The following is a 22,030-nucleotide window of genomic DNA, read 5'->3' on the forward strand; positions in this document are numbered from 1 at the left end:
GTAGCATCTCACGCTCGGTATAACAAAACCACAACTGGTCGCATCCTCATGGACTTACGGACCACTATTTCGATGATATCTCTAGCTCTTTTACATGTCTAGGATCGAAGACGCGAAAGGACGTCGACCTGAGGTATGGTTGATCGCCCTTTGTGGGAGACTTCCACCTGGAATCATCATATCTATCGTCTGATGGAAGCTTGTAGGCATCATCAGTGTCATTGGTATTAAGTTTGCAAGAGACGGAAAGAACGGGGATGAGCCAAACGATGACTGGTCAATTATTCCAGTCCAATGCCTCAAAGCAACTACATCTCCCTTCTACCAGTCATCTCAAACACTTATCGCGCTCGACGGCGTTCAGTGCGCCATCCTCTCTACTTTCTGCCGTAAGCCATCACTCTACGAAGGTCTTCTACTGATGACCCTCGATCCTTCTGCCTATCTTGATCGCTGAAGAAAAGATAAATTCAAGCCGTCTCCTAGTGTGTTCTTTACTAGTACACTTGTTGGGTCTGTCTAGACTTGCCGTCCAGCCGATAAACTTCAGCGAGTATTGGCTACACCCTAGCACATACAAGTCTTTGTGACAGCCGGTGACAACGAACAGTGTTCGTCCAGGCCATCGCATGCAGTCATCCACTTCTGTCAACTAGAGGAGAAGGTCTCTCAACAATGAAGCTTCCTTGTTGAGCAAGTTATAAGCAATGTTGGCGCCAAAAGCCGCTCATTCGTCTTATGCCTATCCAGGTATACGAAGTCACTCGCAGTGTCTTATCGCAGGATTCGATGGAAAGCATCATGCGTGCATTTCACGATGCATGTTCGTGGGTTGACGATGTGAAAGAAATGTTCGCGCGCACTGATACGAGATAGACTATCGATTGCGCGGGAAGACTGCCGAATGCGGCAACGTCGCTGGCAACACGAGTACGGGGTTGCATAGATTGATTGTACGTGCATAAGCGCGTTGTTGGCTCTTTTGCGCCAGCCAGTGCTAGTATCTGAGAAATATTGTGTGAGTAGTTTTGCTGACGTCATTGGGTGCTAGAGCTGTTTGTTGGTGTCGCACATGCTTCGAAGTCACTTAACAAAATACTCACGGGGAAAGATGAACAAGCACTTTTGAAGGAGTGACAAAAGTTGGTCATAATTTCTGTCTACTACTACTAAGCTCGTGCCCGTCGTAACCATTCTATACCAGTTGTTCGTTGAATATAAACAGTTGAAGAGGAAAATCCAAACGCGTGAAAACCATGATAAAGCAGAACTAAAACGCTGGAGCTATACAAGGCGAGGGAATGAAGGCTCCAAGACAGAAGAGCTACAGCAATTGTTTTGCCGTCAAAACACCTAGACCGCCCGAAATCTTTGCTTGATAAGTGAAGAGAATCCGCTCAAGCTACCCGAGTAGCTTAGTAGTGAGGGTAGGCGACGTAGCCGGTGGGCTGGGGGGTCACCTTCGAGGACGAAGGAGTGTTCACGGGGTAGTGAGCCGCCGAGCTTGAAGGGGTGGCAGCGGGGTACTCCTTAGTAGACGAGGAGGGGGTAGCAGCTGGGTACTCCTTGGTGGAAGAAGAGGGAGTGGCAACTGGGTAGCCCTTGGAGGAAGAGGGGGTGGCAGCCGGGTACTCCTTAGTGGATGACGAAGGGGTAGGGTACTCGGTGGGGTAGGCCTTGGAGGAGGAGGGAGTGTGGATCGGGTAAGGCGCGGACGAAGCACTGTAGTGGATCGAGCTACCGGAGGAAGGGTAGGGAGGCTTGACCTCAGAAGAAGGCTTGGGGCCAACGGGGTAGGGCTTGGTGGAAGCTGAAGGCTTGGGGCCGACTGGGTAAGGCTTTCCAGACTCTGATGGCTTAGGGGCCTCTGAGTAGTGCTCCGCAGGAGTGGATGGCTTCATACCCTCGGGGTAGGCAGAAGGGGCTGGGCCGGGAGTATAAGCTCCACCGACAGTGACGGTCTTGGTCTCGACTACATGCTCAGTCTTGGTGACAGTGACCTGAGCAGGGCACTGGGGAGCGGGAGGGATACCAGCAGGGTAGGTTGGCTTGGGAGCCTCGGGAGTCCCAGCGGGGTGAGTCTCAGCAGGGTATGTAGGCTTGGGGGCCTCGGGGGTGCCTGCTGGGTAGGTTGGCTTGGGAGCCTCAGGAGTTCCAGCGGGGTGAGTCTCGGCTGGGTGGGATGGCTTGGGAGCCTCAGGGGTGCCGGCTGAGTACGTGGGCTTAGGAGCCTCAGGAGTTCCAGCAGGGTAAGTGGGCTGGTGGGCCGAAGGAGTCTCAGCTGGATAAACGGGCATGTCAGATGTGGGCTTCGAGCCGTGGATGGTCGATGTCACAGTGACAGTGTTGTAGGTTGGGGTCAAGTAGGTTGAGTAGATGACGCTGGAGTGCTCTCCGTGGCCAACAGAGGTGCTGCATGGCACCCAAGCTGTGTGGGTGGAGGTGAGCGTGGTCGTGATGTCGCTGTGGGGGTACTCGACAGCCGATGAAGGCTTAGGAGTAGGCTTGACGTAACCAGTTCCGTAGGAAGAGGCGTGGTAGACGGGGGTGGAGGCACTGTAGGCTGGGTGAGATGCGCTGTAGACAGGCTTGGAGGCACTGTAGATGGGAGTTGAAGCATGGTAGACCGGAGTGCTCTCGGCAGGCTTGGAAGCACTGTAGACGGGGACAGAAGCGCTGTAGACTGGAGTGGAGGCGTGGTATGCGGACGAGCTCACTGCAGGAGTCGACGCGCTGTAGACCGGGGTGGAGGCGTGGTAGACCGATGAGCTCTCAGCAGGCTTGGAAGCGCTGTAGGCGGGGACAGACGCGCTGTAGACAGGAGTTGAAGCATGGTATACCGATGAGCTTGCGGCAGGAGTGGATGCGCTGTAAGCGGGAGGGGTGGATGCCTCGTAGACCGGTGTGCTAGCTGGGTAGTGAACCTCACTGCTGGGTGTGGACGCTTCGTACGGCTTGGAAGAGGGAGTCGAGGCGTGGTAAGCACTGGAAGTGGATGCTGCTTCATACGGCTTTGAAGAAGTTGGTGCAGGCTGGTATCCAGTGGGGACAACCGCTGAGTAGCCGTACTGAGGCATGGCCAAGGCCGAGCCGACGAGGGTAGCAGCAACGTAAGAGTAACGCATCTTGATGGTATTGCTGATTTGAGTCCTAGGTGATTGATCCGGAAGTTGTCGAGATGGTATTAAGTATTAGAAGGCTTTTGTGAGGACACCGTAGCGAGTGTTGGTGTAGGAAAACTGTTGGAAAGCGAAGGTGATGGTTGGTGGATGAGTATGATAGTTGAGATGGAACGAAAGTTATATACCGTAGTCTCCAGAGTCTATACGCTTCCATAATGGCTGACGTCGATGCCGTCTCCACTTTGTCAACACGAAGTAACATCTCGCCATGTGAAGGGCTCCGCTCTACGTACGAGCTGTCGATAGCGTGAGCAGCCCGACAGTAGCATCAGCGAGAAAAACCTGCAGGGGTTGAGCGAGTAGAGGCACAGCCCTACCGCACAGTGATGCCGGCGCTGCCGGGATGAGCGACCGTTGTGGGCTATTTCTGCACCACGCTTTGGCTGTTTCCGGACTAGCGTGGGGCTGTCATCCACTCACGGCACCCGGAGCACGTATCGCATCACCCTCATCTCAGTCCAGCCCATCGTCCGTCAGACCTCAACAACAGCCGTTCGCGACTTTCGCGCATTCGGAGACACTGCCGGTGTTGCTACGCTACCCACGTTCCGCTCCCAAAGATAGCCGGCCACGTTCCTGAAGATCCACCAGGGCCGTAGCCTCGGGCGACCCACGAGCCGGAGCCTGAATTTTCCAGATGTTTACTACCAGCCACCGTGGAGGCTATACCTAATCGGGTCTTTGATAACAGACCCTCGGTGATTCGGATGAGTATTGTATTATCGCCTTTCCTCATTGCGCAGTCAATACTTCCTTACTCCATCGCCAGCGACGCCACATATGCTGACTTGCAGTTACGAGATGTCGGCTTTACCCTCCAGGGTTATCTACGCGAAGAACAAGCAATGCGCTGATGGTCTGTGGCGTCCGACCTGGCATGAACGTTGCACCGCTGACCCAAGTCTCTATGCACATGAGCGTCGGCCGTCATACCCACTAGCGAATGCGGCAGAAAACGTTCTATGCCGCGTCCCATGAAGCTATGTGACTGAACCTGCAGTACTCTGCGCGAGTAGAGCCGTGTGCGCACTGACACGAGATGCAAGCGTTGGGTTGTGCAAATGCCTCTCCCCCCTCCACTACGCTACTCGTATTTTCCAATCGACAGCCACTAGGATCACTACCTCCAGGAATATACCGGGCTATTAGGAAGGCTCGGCTATATAGCATATCAGCCACATACATCACACATCGAATTAGTGCTGGTTGTGCCCACAACTCGACTTGCCTCCGCTCTTTGTTGAATCTGGTGGAAGCTTATTTCTCTCAAGCTTCTCACAGATCATAGCAAGCAGAGTACCTCAGACAACAAAATCCTGCACAGATCTGCAGACTACGCTACGATAAAACGAACGAATCGGAAGATCTGGCGTCAATGTAGGCCCCAGAGTCTTCGGTTGTTCCTTGATTGAGCTGGGAGCACGATCAAGATTTCGGTACTTCTGTTACCAGAACATTCGAATGCACCGGCGGACCTTGTCTGGCGCCTCAGCGATGCCGTATAGGCCGTTCGCAAACACACCCGCTGCCATTTACGTTTGACTTCGTCTTCATGGCTAGAAGGACTAGCTTCATCGCAACGAATGCAAATTCGCAATAATTATTTGGCGAAACAGCGGATTTGCCCAGACGGCCATCTGTATCCATACCGAAGTTGGAAGAGAACATCCTGCTGATCACAAGCTCAAACCGGATGTTCATACCAGCGTACCTTCACCGAGTTCGCAAGAGGAATATGGTCTGACGCAGTTTTCGTCATGGCGTGGGTAAAATGTCGTGATCATTGTCAACTCAGCGCACTGTCATGCGATATTTTGCTGATACGAGCATCAGCATGGTCATTCCACCGAAGAGTGCCATTATTAGCATCGGATGGTGGTCCAGCCACACTAGGCTATCGCTCTAGATCCAGGTCTCGATACTTTCCAGCGCACAGCGACAGGCCGTTGGTACCCAGCTCCCACGAGGGAACTACAGCCAGACTGTCACCACACTAGAGTAGGAATGCGATAAAGGCATTGTAAAACCTGCACTATTATCTCCAGGTGCAGCGAAGCTGTGAGATTAATGCATGTTGGGCTCAGTACAGGGCTTGGTTTGGCAGCTTGGCACTATCAGGACTTGGGCTGGTAGCGATGACGACGGGTCCGGTGTCCCCGCAAGAGGCAGAAGCAACAGCCTGAGGCTACAGCACACTCGCTAATTCCGGAGAACAGTCACTCCCGTTGCAGCATGCCGAACACACGGGGCACAGATACTTCTCCAACTTTGCAGTCCTTATTGATCACAAAAGAGGCAGTAACGGTTGACTTGATAAGATTCACTAAAGGTGGGCGGCGCTCAGATTGTCTACTCTTAGCACCTACATCAGCTTCATTCTGTCTGTCGTCCGCATCCATCTCGTTCAAGGAAACTCCTAGCAGTTCTGCTGCTTACATTAAGATTAAAAGATGCAAAGTAAGTAATCTAAGGTCAACGTACGCTCTAGGGTGTCAAGTTACGAAGCAGGCGTCGAGGCTATTATGCGCTCAGCTAGGATCTCTACAGCTGCTCCTAGGCTGTCCAATACTGCCATAGCTGGATAATCATGCGCGAGAGCGCACAAGGTCCAGTGAAGGTCATTGCACAAAACTGGTAGCTCATCATAGCGTCCATCGTTCATGCAGCTGAAGATGAACGTGAGACAAGTATGAACTTCAGTCTCGAACGCTTCGAGAAGTGAGGCTGAAGGTATACGCGAGGTTGTTGTAGCTGCTGCGTGTGGTTCGCAATGGGGCTGAGTGAGTGTGAGATCTGGTGCGCTGTCCCAAACAACATCAGTGAACATATCCTCGCATGTCAGGTGTGGAGGTAAGCTCGGCATCGTTGGCGCCTCTAAGCCATGTTCAACGTAGGTCCCTCCTTCTTCGTCTTCGTCATCTGAGAACCCTTGTGGGCGCTCCTCAAGGGGTTTCGCAAACCTCCGGTAATCAGCAAAGCCGATAGAGTCCTCTGAGGAAGACGGGCTGGGCCAAGACAGCTGTTCTTCGTCGACCGTGGACAAGGGCTCAGATGCAGGCACGAGCTGAGTAGCAAGTGTCAGCCGTGGAGAGCGACGTTGGTGGTGAGACAGATTGCTGGAGTACAGCCCAAACGGTAAACACTGTTGGCGCACAGCTGACTGGTTTTGAAGATTGGGCTGTGGCGGTGCTGGTGGTTGGCCAATACCTGATGTGAAATCAGACCAGAATCTGCTCGGACAAGGGTCATCTCGTAGCGATATCCGGGACTTGCGGCCTTGATCTTCTAGATTGAGACAGCTGTGTTCCTTCAGCTCAGCTGAGCCGTGATCCTCATCATCGGGAATGTCTCGGTGAATCACCGGACGCGGTCGGTCTTCTTGCATCGATAGTAATTGGTTCAAAGCGGTATACGCGACGCATTTGTGCGTTTCAGCATCGACATATGCTATTTCAGCGTACCGAGGTGGTGACAAACCTGGTTCTTCGTTTGTCTCCGATGTCTCTGAGACATTGTCCTTGTCACACACATCTGAGACATCGTCCAAAGTAGGTGAGTACAGCAGCGGGCCGCATGCGACAAAGGCGTCCATATCTGGTGAAGAGGTGAAGGAAGTGTCTAGAAGGACCGGTGGTTGTTTCGTGATGTTCCCAAAGTCATCTTCCACGTCGAACATGTCCACATCAACTAGCTCGTCTATGAGCTCAAAAATGTCTTTTGCCGTGGGATACCTCGACGATAGACTGAAGTCATCGTACTTGTCAGCGAGAACGAAATCTTCTCCTGGCACACGACGAGTACCTCTCTTGTTGTCCAAACAGGTACACTCGCCATCATGGCAATCGCCAAGGAAGCAAGCAGTTGCGCGATAGAGGTCTTCGATATCGCGGTCGTATTCGACAGTTAAAGAGCAGGTGGTGATGTTACGAAGAGAATCTCGTCCCGGAAGGAATGAATGATTAGTAGCATATCGGAGAACGGGGTCGTGCTCGAGTTGCCAGTGCTCCTGAGTAGCTACATCTCCCTCCGTAGCCGACAGGGATGGGTGCGTCAAAGACCGGCCTGGACGGTTACATGGAATCTCAGGCATGGTATATCGATCTTCGCGAAAGATCGGAGAAGTGTTGAAGTCGGAGGCTACTGATACATGATCGTGTGATTCATGCACTGCCAGGGACGGTTGAAGTTTTAGATCACTGGTATCGAGAAGATCTGGAGTTAGCAAACGTTGTTGATGATGTATCAGCGGATACGTCGCTATCTCAGGCAAAGAGCCAGTAGTAAACATACTGCGGTTGGCTAGATCTTCGTCGCTGGCATATGGAGTCTCTGCATCGAAGAGCAGCTCCACATACGCAGGAGCCCTGCAATAAGAAGCGCAGGCCGGCTGCTTGTCTTCTTTGACTGGCTCCAATGTAGCAATGGTCGACATTGTCCGGGTCTTTGCTACCGATGATGGCTCATTGACTCCTCCTGCAACGAAATCGAAGGAATCGATGCGCTTCAGCGGAGGCGTTGTAGACTGCTCGGTTGCTCCAGATTCCCACTGCTCGGCAAAGACTTCGTCGGCGTCAGTAACTTCTGCAAAGACATCGAGGTAGTCATTTCCATTCTCTGTCTCCTCGATAACGGATGCAGAGGTATATTGACGTAAAGGTGTAAGTGACTCAAAGGTCGAAGTTAAGTAAAGTTCTTCAATCCGAGGAGGAGTTAGCCGTCTACCAGAGGCGCTTGCATGTCGAGGCGCAGCCGAAGAACTCATGGTATGGAATTTGGCTTATGTAACAGGATGTCAGCGCGGGGCTAAATTCGAGATCCTGCTTTCAGTGATCAACGGGATCAGGTGCAGGACGGTACTCTGTTCGCAAGGGTGCTGATGGCGTCTGAAGGCCAAGCAAGCTCTCGAGTCTCGTAGAGTGATAAAGGAATATATGAAGACATAGGAGGATCTCGTATACTTCCATTGACCATATACGTTGTGTAGTCTTCAAAATGCATTGTGTAAAATATCAGGGTTGTTGTTATCAGTACCACCACATTGTCTTGCGATACTCTTGAGCTGTCTTGGTGCAGATGACAAACTGAAGTCTAGATACAAGCAAATCAAAGATATTTTGATGCGCAATCAGTTTCCATGCTCGAAAACCAGCCTGGAAGGTCGCCTTTCGGCCGGAGGGCTCCGCATCCGCAGTGCAAACCCTTTTGAAGAAGCTCTCGGCAAAGACATTAACACGAACGCGCGCATCGAGCCACATGTTCAAACCGTCCTCAGCCGGGCTCGTGAATATCTTGTGAGGTAGCAGAATAGACACGGTAGCGCCAGTGTTTCCTTTCACATCCTGTTGCAGCTTTCAGTTCGAGGCAGCCATATTCGTACGCCGCTCAACAAGGCAGTGCGAGGTATTTACACGCCAGCGCAGATGAATTGCAATACGAGGCTGGAGCCAAGCACATGGCTGGGAAAGTCTTCCTACACTGACGCGTCGCGGTAACTTCTCAGCGAATCTCCACCAATTTGATACCAGGTGTTGAGGATTTAAGCTTGGCCTTGCGCGCCTGGTGTTGTAAGACCTTTCATGTTTGCCAATAGCTAGAGGCTCCAAGTTCACATCTCCGGGCTTCTTCTTCAGCTGCAGAAAAGGCTTTGTAATTCTTCCTTTTCTCTTGTCTGAGTGTATGTTTTTCCCATTCTTTCATCACCTGCAACGTCGCTACGACAAGTGCCGGCTCCACAGTCGTCTGACGTATGTAGACAGATTCATCAGGGGTATGACCTCCGCTTGCGTCGACATATCCGTCCCAGAAGCAGTGATCTGCCACGATACCACCATACAGCGGATCAGGATTGTTCCCTATCGCGGCGAAGAGCGCATGTCTCAGCGTGTCGTAGCGGGAACCGTGGATGGAGGAAACCTTAGTGCTTGTGACCCACATGTATGCACGTCCGTCTGGACCGATGAAGCGCAGTGAGTCGTAATTGAGCGCGTGCACGTAAGTTGTCAAAATGGATCTTGCGTTTGGGCCACCTTGGAGTAAGACTTCAGACTTTCGTAAATTGGTCCTGGGGTCCAGCTTTAATTCGTAAGACCATGCGGTCTGCTGTGATTTCGGTACCTTCTTTCCTGACTCTGTCGGCTCCTCGGGGCATGTCATTGTCCACGAGAATTTGGGACTACGGAAGCTACCAGTCGTGCTTTTGAATTTGAATGTAAACGCCGGTGGAACAGGATTATGTGCATGTTCAGAGGGGCGTATTGTTCGCCATGCACACGACTCTGGCGTGTCCAGCCAGCTGGACCCGGATGACCGTTTGCTTTCCTGGTAAGCATGCAGTGTAGAGACAACGGGTGGAAGGTTCCACTGAGGCGGATACGGTGCTTGGCGGTACTGCTCGAGATACCCTGGCAACGACATTGATTCTAGTGCGACTGATGGGTGTCTAATAGGCTGTTGCAGGCGTTCAATGGGCTGTTGATCCAGCAAGACTGGAATTGGTAAATTCTCAAGCGGTGACTCGAGATCTTTATCCAGATGCTGCTCTACAACCACTTCCGGTAAGGTGCTGAACAGATTTGGATCTCGCGCTTGTTCGAACGATCCAGGACTCCATGGTTCGGCGGCCGCTCCGACACTTCTCGAATGAGGTCGAAGCGTTTGTGCAGAGTGTTGATGCGCTAGAGGTAGAGGCGCAAGCTGGGTGGTCACTGGTGCCATGTTTCCTGGTTTCTGGTCGACAAAGGATGAAACGCTTTTTGAATGTAATCGCAAAGCCTGCGCGGATCGCTGTTGATGTAGGAGTGGTGACAGACGCTGTGAGCTGGGTGGCATCATACTGGCAGGGCGTTCCTGTTGGCTTACTGCACTGAGCGATCTCTTTCGAACCCCTTCCACCTCCAAATGCTGCATCCTATGCGCGAGCAGCTCATCTTGCTTCAATTGCTCCTCAGACGTCGTAGTTGGTGGAGCTGGAGGCAAAGGTGCTGGCAGCTCTGCGATGAAAGGCGCTGGCGCATCTTCGCTGTAGTGTGGTTGAATATATGATGCTGGCGCAGGTGCATAGTGTCCATAGTATGAGTGGTTGGGCGAAGAGGCCTGCGAGTATCGGTTGTATGGGTACACTGGCTGTTGCGGCGGCGACTGCTGTTGCCGATGTGTGTCCCAGCCCTGCCATTGGGAATTAGGAATCGGCAACGACATGGTATTTCCTGCTAAGCTGACGTCTTGGGATGAGCAGCGCAGTAGGGAGTAGGGCTGACGTCTTCAAGTATAGGAAGATCTGCAAGATTTCGCCCCATCCCAAAACATGTTAATCAACACGGGGCGTTGTTGTACAGTACGCGCTATGCGCAACGCGCATTACCCCAGGAAACGGGAACCTTCGGGGAAGATATCAACGAGAATGATCAACAGAAGCAGAACATGTCTTAGTAAGAAGCAGACTACGCGAAGTTTGTGAGGCAAGCGTAAAGGGCGAGCGTCTGAAGGAGCGGGTGCCTGTTAACTGCAGCCGCGGGCTGCTGGGCGCCTGAAACAACGCCTCAAGCCATGCTGACGGCGGCTGGCTATAGTTGAGGGCGTCCCTCAACCACTGTAACGATGGAGCACCACGACACAACCCTTGGGAGTTTCCTGCATACATCGGATTGTTCAATGGCGTGGGACGATGTGCAATTGTGGGTACGCGTGGGTTGCGTGTTCCCTATGTTCGGGTCTAAGCGTACCAGGCTGCCAAATTGCGAAGCTGAACAATTGGTCTCGCATCAGACACCTGCAAAAGAGCAACGTTATATCAAATACATTATAATATACAAGTGTAGACACACATCAAATTGCACACAGTCTACCAAGAAGAGCATAGCAGAGTGTAAGCGGCAGGCGGCAAGCGTCACGATTCCTATCATCTCAGTGGTGGGAGAGCTGCACGAATAGTTCCTCTATTGAAGAGCGAAGCACTTCACTTCGTCTTGGAAATGCTAACAACGTTTCGCAATGTACCAAAAGGCAGCACGTCAGCGATCCTCTTCTTACTAGCGAACAGCATGACCAATCTATCCAACCCACAACCCCAGCCACCAGTGGGAGGCATACCCCACTCCAGCGCCTCGAGATAACTTTCGTCAATCGCGCCTTCACCCTCGGGGTGGAAATCACGCTGCTGCATGAACTTGCGACGCTGTTCAAACGGAGAATTTTCCTCTTCGTATGCGTTGACGTATTCGCGGCCATGGATAAACAGTTCCACGCGAGATGCAACGCGTTGTCCAGTAGCCTCGTCAAGATACGACTTTGAGAGTGGAGAAAGCGCTTCAGGGTGCTGAGTGATGAAAGTGGGATTCTTGCAGAGTGGCTCGATATATGTCTCAGCAAGGGTGTCGAGAAGACGTGGAAGTGTGGGGTTGGGCGGAACGGTGAGTTCAAGGTCGTCAAACAGCTGAAGCAGCTCCTTGGAAGCGTTCGGTGATAACAGATCAGGCAGCTTGCGACTGCAGGCTTGCTCGATGGTGGGTATGAAGGGAAGCTGAGCGAAGGGCTGTGCGAAGTCGATATCTTCCGGCGCCGCTAGGGTAGGGAAGTACGTCGGCCTTAGCGACTCAACCGCGGTATGGAGTCCGTGTACCAGTTGCTCCGTCCTGGCGACGACAGTGGGTAGGGTCGCGCCGACTTCGTAGAACTCGCAAGTCGAGAACTCTGGGTTATGCGTGTTGTCGACACCCTCGTTTCTGAAGGCGCGTCCGATCTCGAAGATCTTGTCTTGCCCCCCAACAATCAACCGCTTAAGGTTGAGCTCAGGTGCTATCCTAAGCCGTACAGGGGTGTTGGACACTTCATTTGCGACAGTCTCGAAGGATCGCGCAATGGCACCTCCAGCGTTGACGTCGAACATGGGAGTCTCCACTTCCAGAAACCCACTTTGTATAAAGTATGTGCGCACGTAGTCGTAGATCAGCGCTCGCAATCGAAGAACATCGCCAGGCTCGTCGCTCGTGAGCGCGTGAATGTGCGGTCGTCGGGCAAGTGTCTCGGCATCGTCGATCCTCTCTGGGAGGTGGTGAAGGCATGGCGCGAGGATTTGAGGTACATCACGAGCAAGGACAGAGAGTTGTCCAGTAGATGTTTTCGTAGGGTTGCCTTTGATAGCTATACGGAATCAGAGTCTGATCTGAAGCTAAATGATTCATCTACTTACACACCCAATCGCCAATTCTGGCGACTTTCTTGAAACTCTTGAAGCTCTCATCTAAGCCATCTTGCGGCGTGAGCTTCATGAGCTCCACCATGACCTGCAATCGCTGGGTGTCGCGTTCGATATCGAGGAACATCAACTTGGAGCCGAGCAGCCGCACTGAGCGCACCCTTCCTGACATTGTCAGAACCAGACTGGTGCTCATGGGTGGTGCACCCTACCAAACACAGACACGAGGTCCTCCTTCGTCTCCTGGATGCTATCGTACTTGGCGTTGAAGTCGCGTATCGACAAGTTTTGAGCATCCGCAGAGTGAACCAACCTGGGGTGGTAATCGCCCAACGGCTTTACCTTGCCCAAGTGCTCCAGACGCTTCTGCTTCTCGACGTCATGCGGGCCGGTGTATGCATCGGCGGCTAGGCTCTGAGCAAAGCGCCGCTGGACAGCGAGGTACGCGCGAGCATGTTCCGGTTTAACGGAGCGACTAGCCTGGTGAAGGTATGGACGGAGAAAGTTGAGGACTGGGCGGCTCATGGTTCCTTTGTCTTGTTAGCTACAATTCGCTGACAAGGCTTTGTAACAAGTTGCAATAGAGAGTGGTTCAGTAAAGGGTATGGTGAAGTCAACCGCCCGAAGGCGTCATTCGCAACGGTTCTAAGGTTGTTTTGGATCATCATAGGAAAGGGTGTGTATAGATTGAGAGCGCTGAACTTACTTTTCTCTGGAACATGCCTGTCATGGCATGCAATGACAAGCAGTGAAGAAGATCAAGGTGAGAGAACTTCACAGCTCGGACGGCAGCCCACCCAGCGCCCGGAGTCTAGCCGTTAAGCGAGCATATAGCGTCTATAAAGCGTCTGTGCCTCTTCACGTGACCTTTAGTGTGCCAAGTCTCACTGTCTATTTATTCTGTTCGATCCCTCATGATAATCCTGCATACTTACCTTCTTGCGATTACCCAGCTCAAAGATTGGGTTAATCTGAGCGCCTGGTCTGCATTGCACAACGCGGTACTGGGCTCTCACGAGCTTCCTTCGGGAATCTCGGCGGGGCAATTTTTGCTGGTCACACATCTGTGTTGCTTTTTCATTGACGACATTGCTCTATGCAGTGTCTTGAGGAAGAAGACATTCGGATCGCTTTGCTGCATACATAGTATTGTATCGCGTCAAGTTGAGAGATCATAAGATGATGTATCTTTCTACCCTACGTATCAGTAACGTTCGGTCACGATCTTAAGCCCAGGTAGCAGTCTGGCCAAATATTCGAAATTTACAGGTATCACCTCGTCGGTCGGTCGCTCAGGGTCGCAGTTCACAGCTAGTATTCGACCAACTTTACATACGCGCTAATAATTCATCAGTTCACCCGCCAACCTCCTCTGATACTTCTCAATCACCTCCTGGCAACGAACCACCACGCCAGCAGCCAACACGCGCACCCTCTCGTCCTCCTCGCTCCCCGCCCCTAGACCCTCGAAGACCATCCTCACCCAGGCCTGCGTCTCCATAAGCTCCTTGCCTTGCTCCGTAGCCACTCGCTCCTTGTTCTCGTTCGTCTCCAATAACATCAGGAACCCGAATAAAACCGCGTTCAGGATATTCTTGTCCTTACTCGCCAGTCCGCGCACCGACAGTAGCAGATCCCAATACTCGCGCGTCATCTGCGGCAACGCGAGCGTGTTCGGGCCCGACGCGTTGAGCAACAATGACAGAGTCTGCAGAAAGGGTGGGAGAAGGTGAGTAGACGCGTATATCGAGTCGTTGTTCGCGCGAATCTGCAGCCACCAACGGCCCGTGAGTGGGAAGAAGAAGTTATCTGCCACGATTTGCGCAAGCGCGTTAGGTATTGGCTTATGCCGCTTCTTCTCGACTTCCATGCGCGAGGAGAAGGTTCGGACTTTGAGTATGTTCGGGCCGCTGAGCTGATCGGCTGCTTGACTAGCCATAGGCGATAGCATCTCACGCACCATGCTGCTTGAGATCTTGGCTACTGTAGGCGCCTTGTTCTCCTCGGCATACATTTCGTGGAGGTGTGGCGGAAGCTGCTTGCTAGGAAAGTCCGGCTTTGCAGGCACCAAATCGTCGGTCGATGTGTCCTTCATGCCCGCCAACTCACGCGCTCCCAGGCCGAGAGTCGTGAGCATGGCGATGCGTTGCTGTAGACTGTAGTCGCCTGAGAAGAACGATCGAGCAAACCATTGAGCCATTTGCGCTGGTTTCGCCAGGAGCACGGCAATTAAGGCCTGCTGCCGTTGCTGCGCGAAACCTTCAAGCTCCGAGTTGTCTTGCAATCCCGTAAGCAAAGTGGCTAATTCTTCGAGATGATCGATGACTTCAGTTCCAAAGTTCGCTTTCCGTCGGATCAATGATGCTGCAGTAGCTAAAGCGAGTTCGTGGCGATCGTAGTTTTCTTGATCACGCAGCCCTGTTATAAGGTCTCGGATGTAGACGGGCGCGGTGGGCTTGTTACGATTTATAGCCGTCGCATCGTCTGTATCGTCTTCTGGATCGGAGTCTGGCTTTTCGTACACCATCAGATCTGTATCCTCATCCTCGGACTCGGACAAGACTTCCACAACCCTTGGGCCTTGTATCTCGGTAATTCCAGAAGCTTTGGATACCTTGGGAGGCGGCTTGGGCTTCGACTGGATTCTCTTCGTTTTTGCCACGATATCCTGTTTAGCCGCAAGATTCGTGACTTCTCCAATCTTATCGTCAACCTCAGTAAGGCGTTGATACCAGCTCGCTTCTTCTGCCTCAGCACCCTCCAACTCGAACTTAAGCTGAAGTTCTGGTTTGTCCACCATCTTCGAGATAGCAACACCAACTGCGATACCTAGGAAGCGAGCCCTTGCAGATGCCGCTCCTATGCGATTTGACATGCCATTGACGTGATGGGTTGACTTTGCCATCATGGTGAGGAACATGGGCTGGGAACGCTTTACATAGCCACTGCATATGGCCAAGGTCTGAGAAAGAGCTGGAGTACATTAGTGATTTATAGCGATAGAGCGCAAATACGAAATACCTTCTTGTTGCAGCACAGGCGTGTGCCTGATGTATACTGAATCGCCAAACATCTTTATGAGACCCTCCAGAAGAGTATATAGCTTGTCTAAGTATCGTCAGTCTTGACTGTCAATGGGCGTATGATGATCACGGACCCTCGTCTTTGGCAAAAGCAGCTAGAACACTTCGCCTGGCTGATAGGGAGTCATCAAGTGCAGGAACTGTTGACCGCGTAAGTGATGTCACGAGCTGCTCTTTTAGGACGTCATTGTCCTTGATGAGCTTGTGAAACAGGGCGGCGGCAGATGATATGTTGACAGAGGTTGCAACGGGGGCATCGTCTTTACTAATAGTTTCCGTAGAGAAATACTTCTTGGCCACGAAAGCGACTACAGCATTGAGATACTTCCGTTGCTCGAACGTTTTCATCTGGGACAAAAGATTGGTCAGGCGCTCAATGGCCCCGCTACCAATCAATGTCGGAACAAGGGCTCTCATGATATGATCTGTATTGTCAGTATGTAGCAACAGACCTCGACAGAGTTTCGACGTACCGGTGTAACCCAATCCTAGCGACTTCGAACATAACTCAATAATGGCGGCAAGATACTCCTCGTTATTTGAGTTGCGCTCGAGCGAGACAGCGATGTTGCGTCCCAGCCACGCTGCATACTGCTTGCCATCCGCGACCCAACTTGTGTCTTGGTGAGCCTCATCACTCTTCTTGAGTACATCCTCAGCCTCTGCTGCCATTGATAGTAATCGACCGGAAGCAACCTGCGTGATGTACTCTCTCCAGATGAGTTTTCTTTGTGTTGGGGTTTTCCCAAACGCTAAAACGTCTTGCAACACGAGATGGGATGTTTCGTCGCGGCTTAACACCAGACTTAAGACTTGGAGAGCATCCGCAATGTGCTCAGCCGTGTTTCTCGCTTCGCCCGGTGCCTTCTTTTGGTGAGTATCTGCAACTAGCGATCGAAGCCTCGTGTTAAGATGTCCAAGACATGTTGGGTTTCGGAGTATCTTCTCGAGCTTTATAACTTCGTTGGCGTCCTTGATAGTTCTCCAGTAGTTCGGAATGGTGTCGTTGATGAGTTGATGCGCGATGCTTGCGTTTAGTGGTTCTGGTAGTAGGAGGCTGAACCCTTCAGTGGTAAGATAGCTCAGAACGGCATTCACGGTGTTGCGGCTGGGTTGGTTCTTGAGTGCCTCCAGTGCCGATTCTGTGGAGTTGATGGCAACTGCATCTTCTTGTATGCTCAAGCTCTTGACTTCCTGAATGAGAGATTCTTCCTTTTTGACTTTCCTGGTGGATACGGCTGTGAGAAAGTCGGCCATGGCGTCTAGAACAGGTTATCCGGTGCGTATACCCACACCAATCCAAAGGAAACTCGGGTCGTTGTTCCTGCTCTATTCGTGATCAATGCGAAAGGCAGACGCTCAGTGGACCTTACCCAATCGGTGTTTCCTTCCCCATGCGAGGGCCCACAGGCTAGCGCCTTGGCAGACCGTCTACGCTCTGATGCCTACGACCACCGTTTGCTGCCCTTGACTCTGCCAACAATCATTTTCCACACATTTCTACAGGATGGCTGTCAGCATCGACAATATGAGTGCGGCATCGACAAGCAGCCCGCGAGCGAGATGGTAAGCTGGATAATAAGAAAGGTCAGAGCTCTTGACTGATAGCATGCAATAGGAAGTACCTGGACAACTTCCTTACTCGCAAGGGCCCATTCACAGATGATGAAGCTTTCATGGCCGGCGAACAAGTTATCGAGTATCTGAGTAATCTCAAAGTTCTGTAGGAACATCGCGTTTCCGAAGCGCAGGGTGTCATAGCTAACCATTTGCAGTGTTATGTACGTTGTAACAACACTCGATGATAATGCACGACCGTCCCTCATGTCGCATCCTTACTAACTATTATTTAGCGGAGCTGGTGGTCTAGGATGCGAGATCCTCAAAAATCTTGCCCTATCCGGATTCAAAGACATTCACGTTATCGATATGGATACCATTGACGTCAGCAACCTGAACCGACAATTCCTATTCCGCGCCTCGGATGTGGGAAAATACAAGGCCGAAACAGCTGCTGCTTTCGTCGAGAAGCGTGTTAAGGGCGTCAAGATCACTCCCTACTGTGGCAAAATCCAGGACAAGGACGAAAGCTACTACATGCAATTCGGTCTCATCGTATGCGGTCTGGATTCCATAGAAGCGAGACGATGGATCAACGCAACTTTGGTGGGGATGGTGGATGAGAATGATCCGGATTCGATGAAGCCATTAATCGACGGAGGAACAGAGGGTTTCAAGGGCCAAGCGCGTGTCATCTTCCCAACCATGACCTCATGCATCGAGTGCCAACTGGATATGCACGCTCCTCGCGCGGCAGTCCCTCTTTGCACACTTGCTACTATTCCACGTCAACCGCAACATTGTATCGAATGGGCGCATATCATCGCCTGGGACGAGGAGCGCAAAGATATAACTCTCGACACCGACGACCCGGAGCACATCACCTGGCTGTTCAACAAGGCTTCCGCTCGTGCCAAGGAGTTCAACATCGAAGGTGTTACCTACAGCATGACGCAAGGTGTCGTTAAGAACATTATTCCGGCCATCGCGAGTACGAACGCCATTGTAGCAGCCAGTTGCTGCAACGAAGCATTTAAGGTGGCGACAAACACGGCTCCTTTCATGGGTTTCCCCGGTACAGATAACTACATGATGTATACTGGCGATGACTCGGTCTACACATATACATTTGAGCACCAGAAGAAAGACGACTGTCCCGTTTGTGGCGCTGGCAACATCGCTCGTCCTCTGCAAGTTCTTCCGGGTATCACGCTGCAGGAGTTCATCGAGGGACTGGCAGAGCGACCAGAAGCGTATGTACCCCAATCCTGATCTCATATACCCAACTCTGTCTACAGTATACTGACCTACCCAGTCAACTCAAGAAGCCCTCCATCCGTACAGGCGAAAAGTCACTCTACATGCAGCTCGCAGGCCTCGAAGAGCAGACGCGACCCAATCTAGAGAAGAAGATGGTCGACCTGGTGGAAGAGGGAGAGGAGCTGCTCATCACGGATAGGAGCTTCCCCACTCAGTTCAAGTACAAGGTCGTATGGGCATCCAAGTAGATTTCGGGACTCAGTCGCATTGGGCTACCTGATAGGGGGAAGCCGGCGGAATGATCCTGCAGGACACATCGCGCCCGTCAGAGCAACGTAAATATGCTGCACAACATGTAAATCGATGTCATGCCACGGAAATGACAATCGCACGGTATGCTATCATGTGTCTTTGGTGTCCGTAAATGTACAGCTACAATACAGATATCCATGGCCCTTTATTGTACAACAGCCTGCTTCTTCTCTGCACCACTGACCTCGATTGGTCCTTCCTCCTCAAGTGTCTCCTGCCCAAACGGCTCCGCATCTCCATCAAGCACCCTGCGAACCTTCAGCGTTGCCTCGGCTCCAAACATGCCCACAACGCCAATCCTCCTCTCCAAAGGTCCCCAAATCTTGACTGGTGGCGCCTCGCCCTTGAACAGCTCCCGTCCAGCGTGTATCAGCTCGTTGGCCGCAAAACTGCCCTTGGCGTACTTGGGCTCATAAGTCACGCGATCCCACTCCTTCCTTTGCAGGCGCAGGAGCTGCTGCTTCATGCTATCCGAGACAGTATCGCCAAGCCTGATGTCGGCGAGTTTGGTGCCCATCCTTTCGTCGCCGCCGGCTTTCCTCTCGCGCTTCTTAGGGCCTCCTCCGCTGCCCTTGTTACCTGCCGCACCAGCGCGGCCTTTTCCACCTGGTCCTGGTCTACCGCCTTCTCGGCCACGTAGATTTGGCCCACGGAGGTTGGGTCCTCGTGGACCACCAGGCCCGCGAGCAGGGCCATCAACCTTTTCGCGGGTTATACGCAGGGTGGAGGGGGCGCGGACCATCTGGCCCTGGGGAGGGGTGGAGCCGCGGGTCGTCGTCGGGCGCGCTGTGTTGCGGGCGAAGCGGGGGTTCGCGTCTGGCTGCGCATCGGCGGGGGCTTTGTTTTCGGGGATGAAGCCGTCCTTGTTGGCTTGAGGAGAAGGGGAGCCCGGACTTCGTCGTGCCGTTTGGCCGCTGGGGAAGGAGCCTCGTGCGAGTGCGCCGGGCTGGATGCGGCGATTTTGGAGCGAGGTAATCTGCTTGAGAGCCGTCGCTTGCCGGGCTTTGCGGGTGTTTGGTGCTGAATATCTATCAGCATTGAATTGACAGGGCCATTGAGCGTCTTCAAGGCGTACGGTGGGCTGGAGATGCTGAATCACTGGGTTGCTCTTCCAGTCTCTTCGCGGTGCTGTGGAGTGCCCTCGCTGAGCATTTGGGCAGAGTCGATACATCTGCTACTAATGAGCGCCTCAAAGCGCCCATTGAAGGGCACATGTGTCGCTGGGCCATGCTGTGTGGATGGCTGCATTCGACGCTGGCGCTCCAAACTCCAAAAGTTCAAGATCACGATGTCTTGGCAGACAGGGATCTTGCCCGCTGGGCCTCCGCACCACGTGCTCCGCTCTCACTCCGCCGACAAAGGGCGCAGTGACAGTTCCGCGACACATTCACTGTACTCCAGTCATCCCGTCTCAGCAGAGCTGGTCTTTGTTTTGAAAGCACGTTCTTCCCGTCGCGTGCGCGTGACTGTAACTCCAAGTCAACAAAATCCTCGTCTTTCATCGCAACTCATCTACACCACCTGCAACCCGATTCTTCGGTCGACACTCTCTTGGGCTTCTATACACAAACTGTAGTCATTCTTTTAATTACACTGTTGCATCCCACCTCAACTGCAGTCTACCTCAACGGCGCATCACTTAACACCGGGATAAAATCAACAACAAACACACATCATCACTTCCGTCAGCCTCTCCTTGAGACACAGCCTTCTATACAGACCTGTTCTGTGCTGCTTCGAGCGCATCCGCATACCTTTTCACGTTCTCAATCCACGACCCAACATCATCGCTATGCTCCGACGCACACCCACCACAATCACCCTCACCCAGGCGGACATTGAGCAGTGGGAGGCTAGTCGCCAACGCAAACTCCACGAGGCTCAGCAGAAGCTCGAAGCTGAGATCGCTGCGAATGAATCCAATGCGGTATACAAACCCAAGGAGTCCAAGCAGAAGTCTACGAAGGACCGTATCATGGGTGGGACTGGAAAGGGCTACTGAAGAACCCTGCCCGCTCCATCTAACGACCATCGACGTCTTCACGACTCATTTCACGTATTCGCATCCGATATTTTGCGAGTAACGACTCTTCTGGCTTCATCTTGTATCACCAAAAGTTTGGAATTTCTCCGTGGCGCGTTTTGGCATACATCTACGGCTTTGCTTTACGGCCATCGATTGGTATGCTGGAATCTCCTGGAAGCGACTGTAACGTATGCCTACTCACACGTGGCAGGCTACCCACGCATGTCCGAGTCGTTGTGACAAGAATCTGGGGAACTGGATAAATACCAGACTATGTATGAGTCAGAGAATTGTTCTCTTTGTATCTATGTATGTACCTGATAAATGCGGTGGTAGATCTTCCACTGTAGTCGATGTAAAGAAGATCAAAAAGTCCCACAGCGTCGTTGCTTCCTGGGGGTTTGTAGGGGTCAGAGGGAACGCAATGTACACAATGTACACAATGTTACCTGTTTTTCGTTTCTTTTGGTAGATGAAGATGTAAAGTTTTTTCGTACACGTTTGCCAAGTTTGCCAGTGCAAAGTGACGATGACAGTAACAATGTGTTTGGCATTACTAAAGGTCGTTGTACTCGATAAATGGCGGACGATCATACGCCAGCTACATCAAAGTACCAAATTGCTTTTCTTCTGAGAAAAAATCTCCGAATGAACCAATGACATACTCCAGCGTCAACGTTACCAATAGCATCAACGAGGCGTGCCGTCCCGGGACGTCGAGACCCTTCCGGTGGGCCACGACTTGCTTTTGCGGCAACACGGGCGGTCACTTTTGCACACCGATCTTCCCTCACATTATTACGTGTCAACGGATAGGCTTGCAATCCTGGTGAACGTCCCGTGTGTGCGCTCACCCAAGGATTCGGTAACGTTGGTAAATGGGACGAAGGATCTGACGCCAGCAGTGCTTTACGTACGAGTGTCGGGTAGACCTCTACTCGTCGCCACTGCTGAACCCATTTCCAGTCCCGATAGCTGAATGCCAGATGATTATGTCCCCAAGGCCATCATGTAGTTGTCAAGCAATAATGTACGTTCAGTAAAACCACATCGCAAGCATAAGCGAAGGCAATGCGGCTCGTGGCTCGAAGTTCCAATATCCCCGTCCGGGCATCGATCCCAAAACGACAGCCACGCCCGTTGACAAACGCCATACCCGCCACCACACCGAGGGTTGCATTGGAAGAAGGCTTCTTGGGTCCAAGTTCGAGACCCTTGGAAAGGGTCGTAATGTGGAGGGAGAAGCGGGATGACCTACATGTCACTCATAGATATAGCTAGTATGTCGATGGATTGCTGTCTACCTAGGTATAAAAGATCGCATATGGCGATAAGGCTTGACGGGTTCATCGACGCGAGCTTATAGGGCTGGAGGTAATGCATAGTGAACATGGGTTCGTGCATCGCTTGGAGG

At 52.3% G+C, this 22,030-nt stretch overlaps 6 protein-coding genes across 6 annotated transcripts; 2 read left to right on the plus strand and 4 right to left on the minus strand.

Moving 5' to 3' along the window:
* Positions 1-1,415: 1,415 nt before the first annotated feature.
* On the minus strand, positions 1,416-3,077 carry J4E90_004115 (uncharacterized protein; the record flags this gene model as incomplete). The annotated part of the gene is made up of 2 exons (XM_051433681.1): positions 1,416-2,985; positions 3,070-3,077. 2 exons carry the CDS (start codon positions 3,075-3,077, stop codon positions 1,416-1,418), a joined length of 1,578 nt encoding a protein of 525 aa, XP_051292199.1.
* An 8,059-nt stretch (positions 3,078-11,136) lies between these two features.
* On the minus strand, positions 11,137-12,900 carry J4E90_004116 (uncharacterized protein; the record flags this gene model as incomplete). Its single annotated transcript, XM_051433682.1, has 3 exons — positions 11,137-12,320; positions 12,370-12,540; positions 12,588-12,900. 3 exons carry the CDS (start codon positions 12,898-12,900, stop codon positions 11,137-11,139), a joined length of 1,668 nt encoding a protein of 555 aa, XP_051292200.1.
* Positions 12,901-13,714: 814 nt separating this feature from the next.
* Positions 13,715-16,715, minus strand: J4E90_004117 (uncharacterized protein; the record flags this gene model as incomplete). Its single annotated transcript, XM_051433683.1, has 4 exons — positions 13,715-15,348; positions 15,397-15,483; positions 15,533-15,883; positions 15,932-16,715. 4 exons carry the CDS (start codon positions 16,713-16,715, stop codon positions 13,715-13,717), a joined length of 2,856 nt encoding a protein of 951 aa, XP_051292201.1.
* Positions 16,716-16,965: 250 nt separating this feature from the next.
* J4E90_004118 (uncharacterized protein) lies at positions 16,966-18,526 on the plus strand (the record flags this gene model as incomplete). The annotated part of the gene is made up of 5 exons (XM_051433684.1): positions 16,966-17,024; positions 17,077-17,181; positions 17,234-17,239; positions 17,312-18,271; positions 18,334-18,526. The coding sequence occupies 5 exons, from the start codon at positions 16,966-16,968 to the stop codon at positions 18,524-18,526; spliced, it is 1,323 nt and encodes a 440-aa protein (XP_051292202.1).
* Positions 18,527-18,735: 209 nt separating this feature from the next.
* Positions 18,736-19,804, minus strand: J4E90_004119 (uncharacterized protein; the record flags this gene model as incomplete). The annotated part of the gene is made up of 2 exons (XM_051433685.1): positions 18,736-19,610; positions 19,666-19,804. The coding sequence occupies 2 exons, from the start codon at positions 19,802-19,804 to the stop codon at positions 18,736-18,738; spliced, it is 1,014 nt and encodes a 337-aa protein (XP_051292203.1).
* Positions 19,805-20,382: 578 nt separating this feature from the next.
* J4E90_004120 (uncharacterized protein) lies at positions 20,383-20,592 on the plus strand (the record flags this gene model as incomplete). The annotated part of the gene is made up of 1 exon (XM_051433686.1): positions 20,383-20,592. The coding sequence occupies one exon, from the start codon at positions 20,383-20,385 to the stop codon at positions 20,590-20,592; it is 210 nt and encodes a 69-aa protein (XP_051292204.1).
* Between the last annotated feature and the right edge of the window lie 1,438 nt (positions 20,593-22,030).

Source organism: Alternaria incomplexa, assembly GCF_024043165.1.
Source record: "Alternaria incomplexa strain BMP 0042 chromosome Unknown scaffold_5, whole genome shotgun sequence".
Classification (NCBI taxonomy): domain Eukaryota; kingdom Fungi; phylum Ascomycota; class Dothideomycetes; order Pleosporales; family Pleosporaceae; genus Alternaria; species Alternaria incomplexa.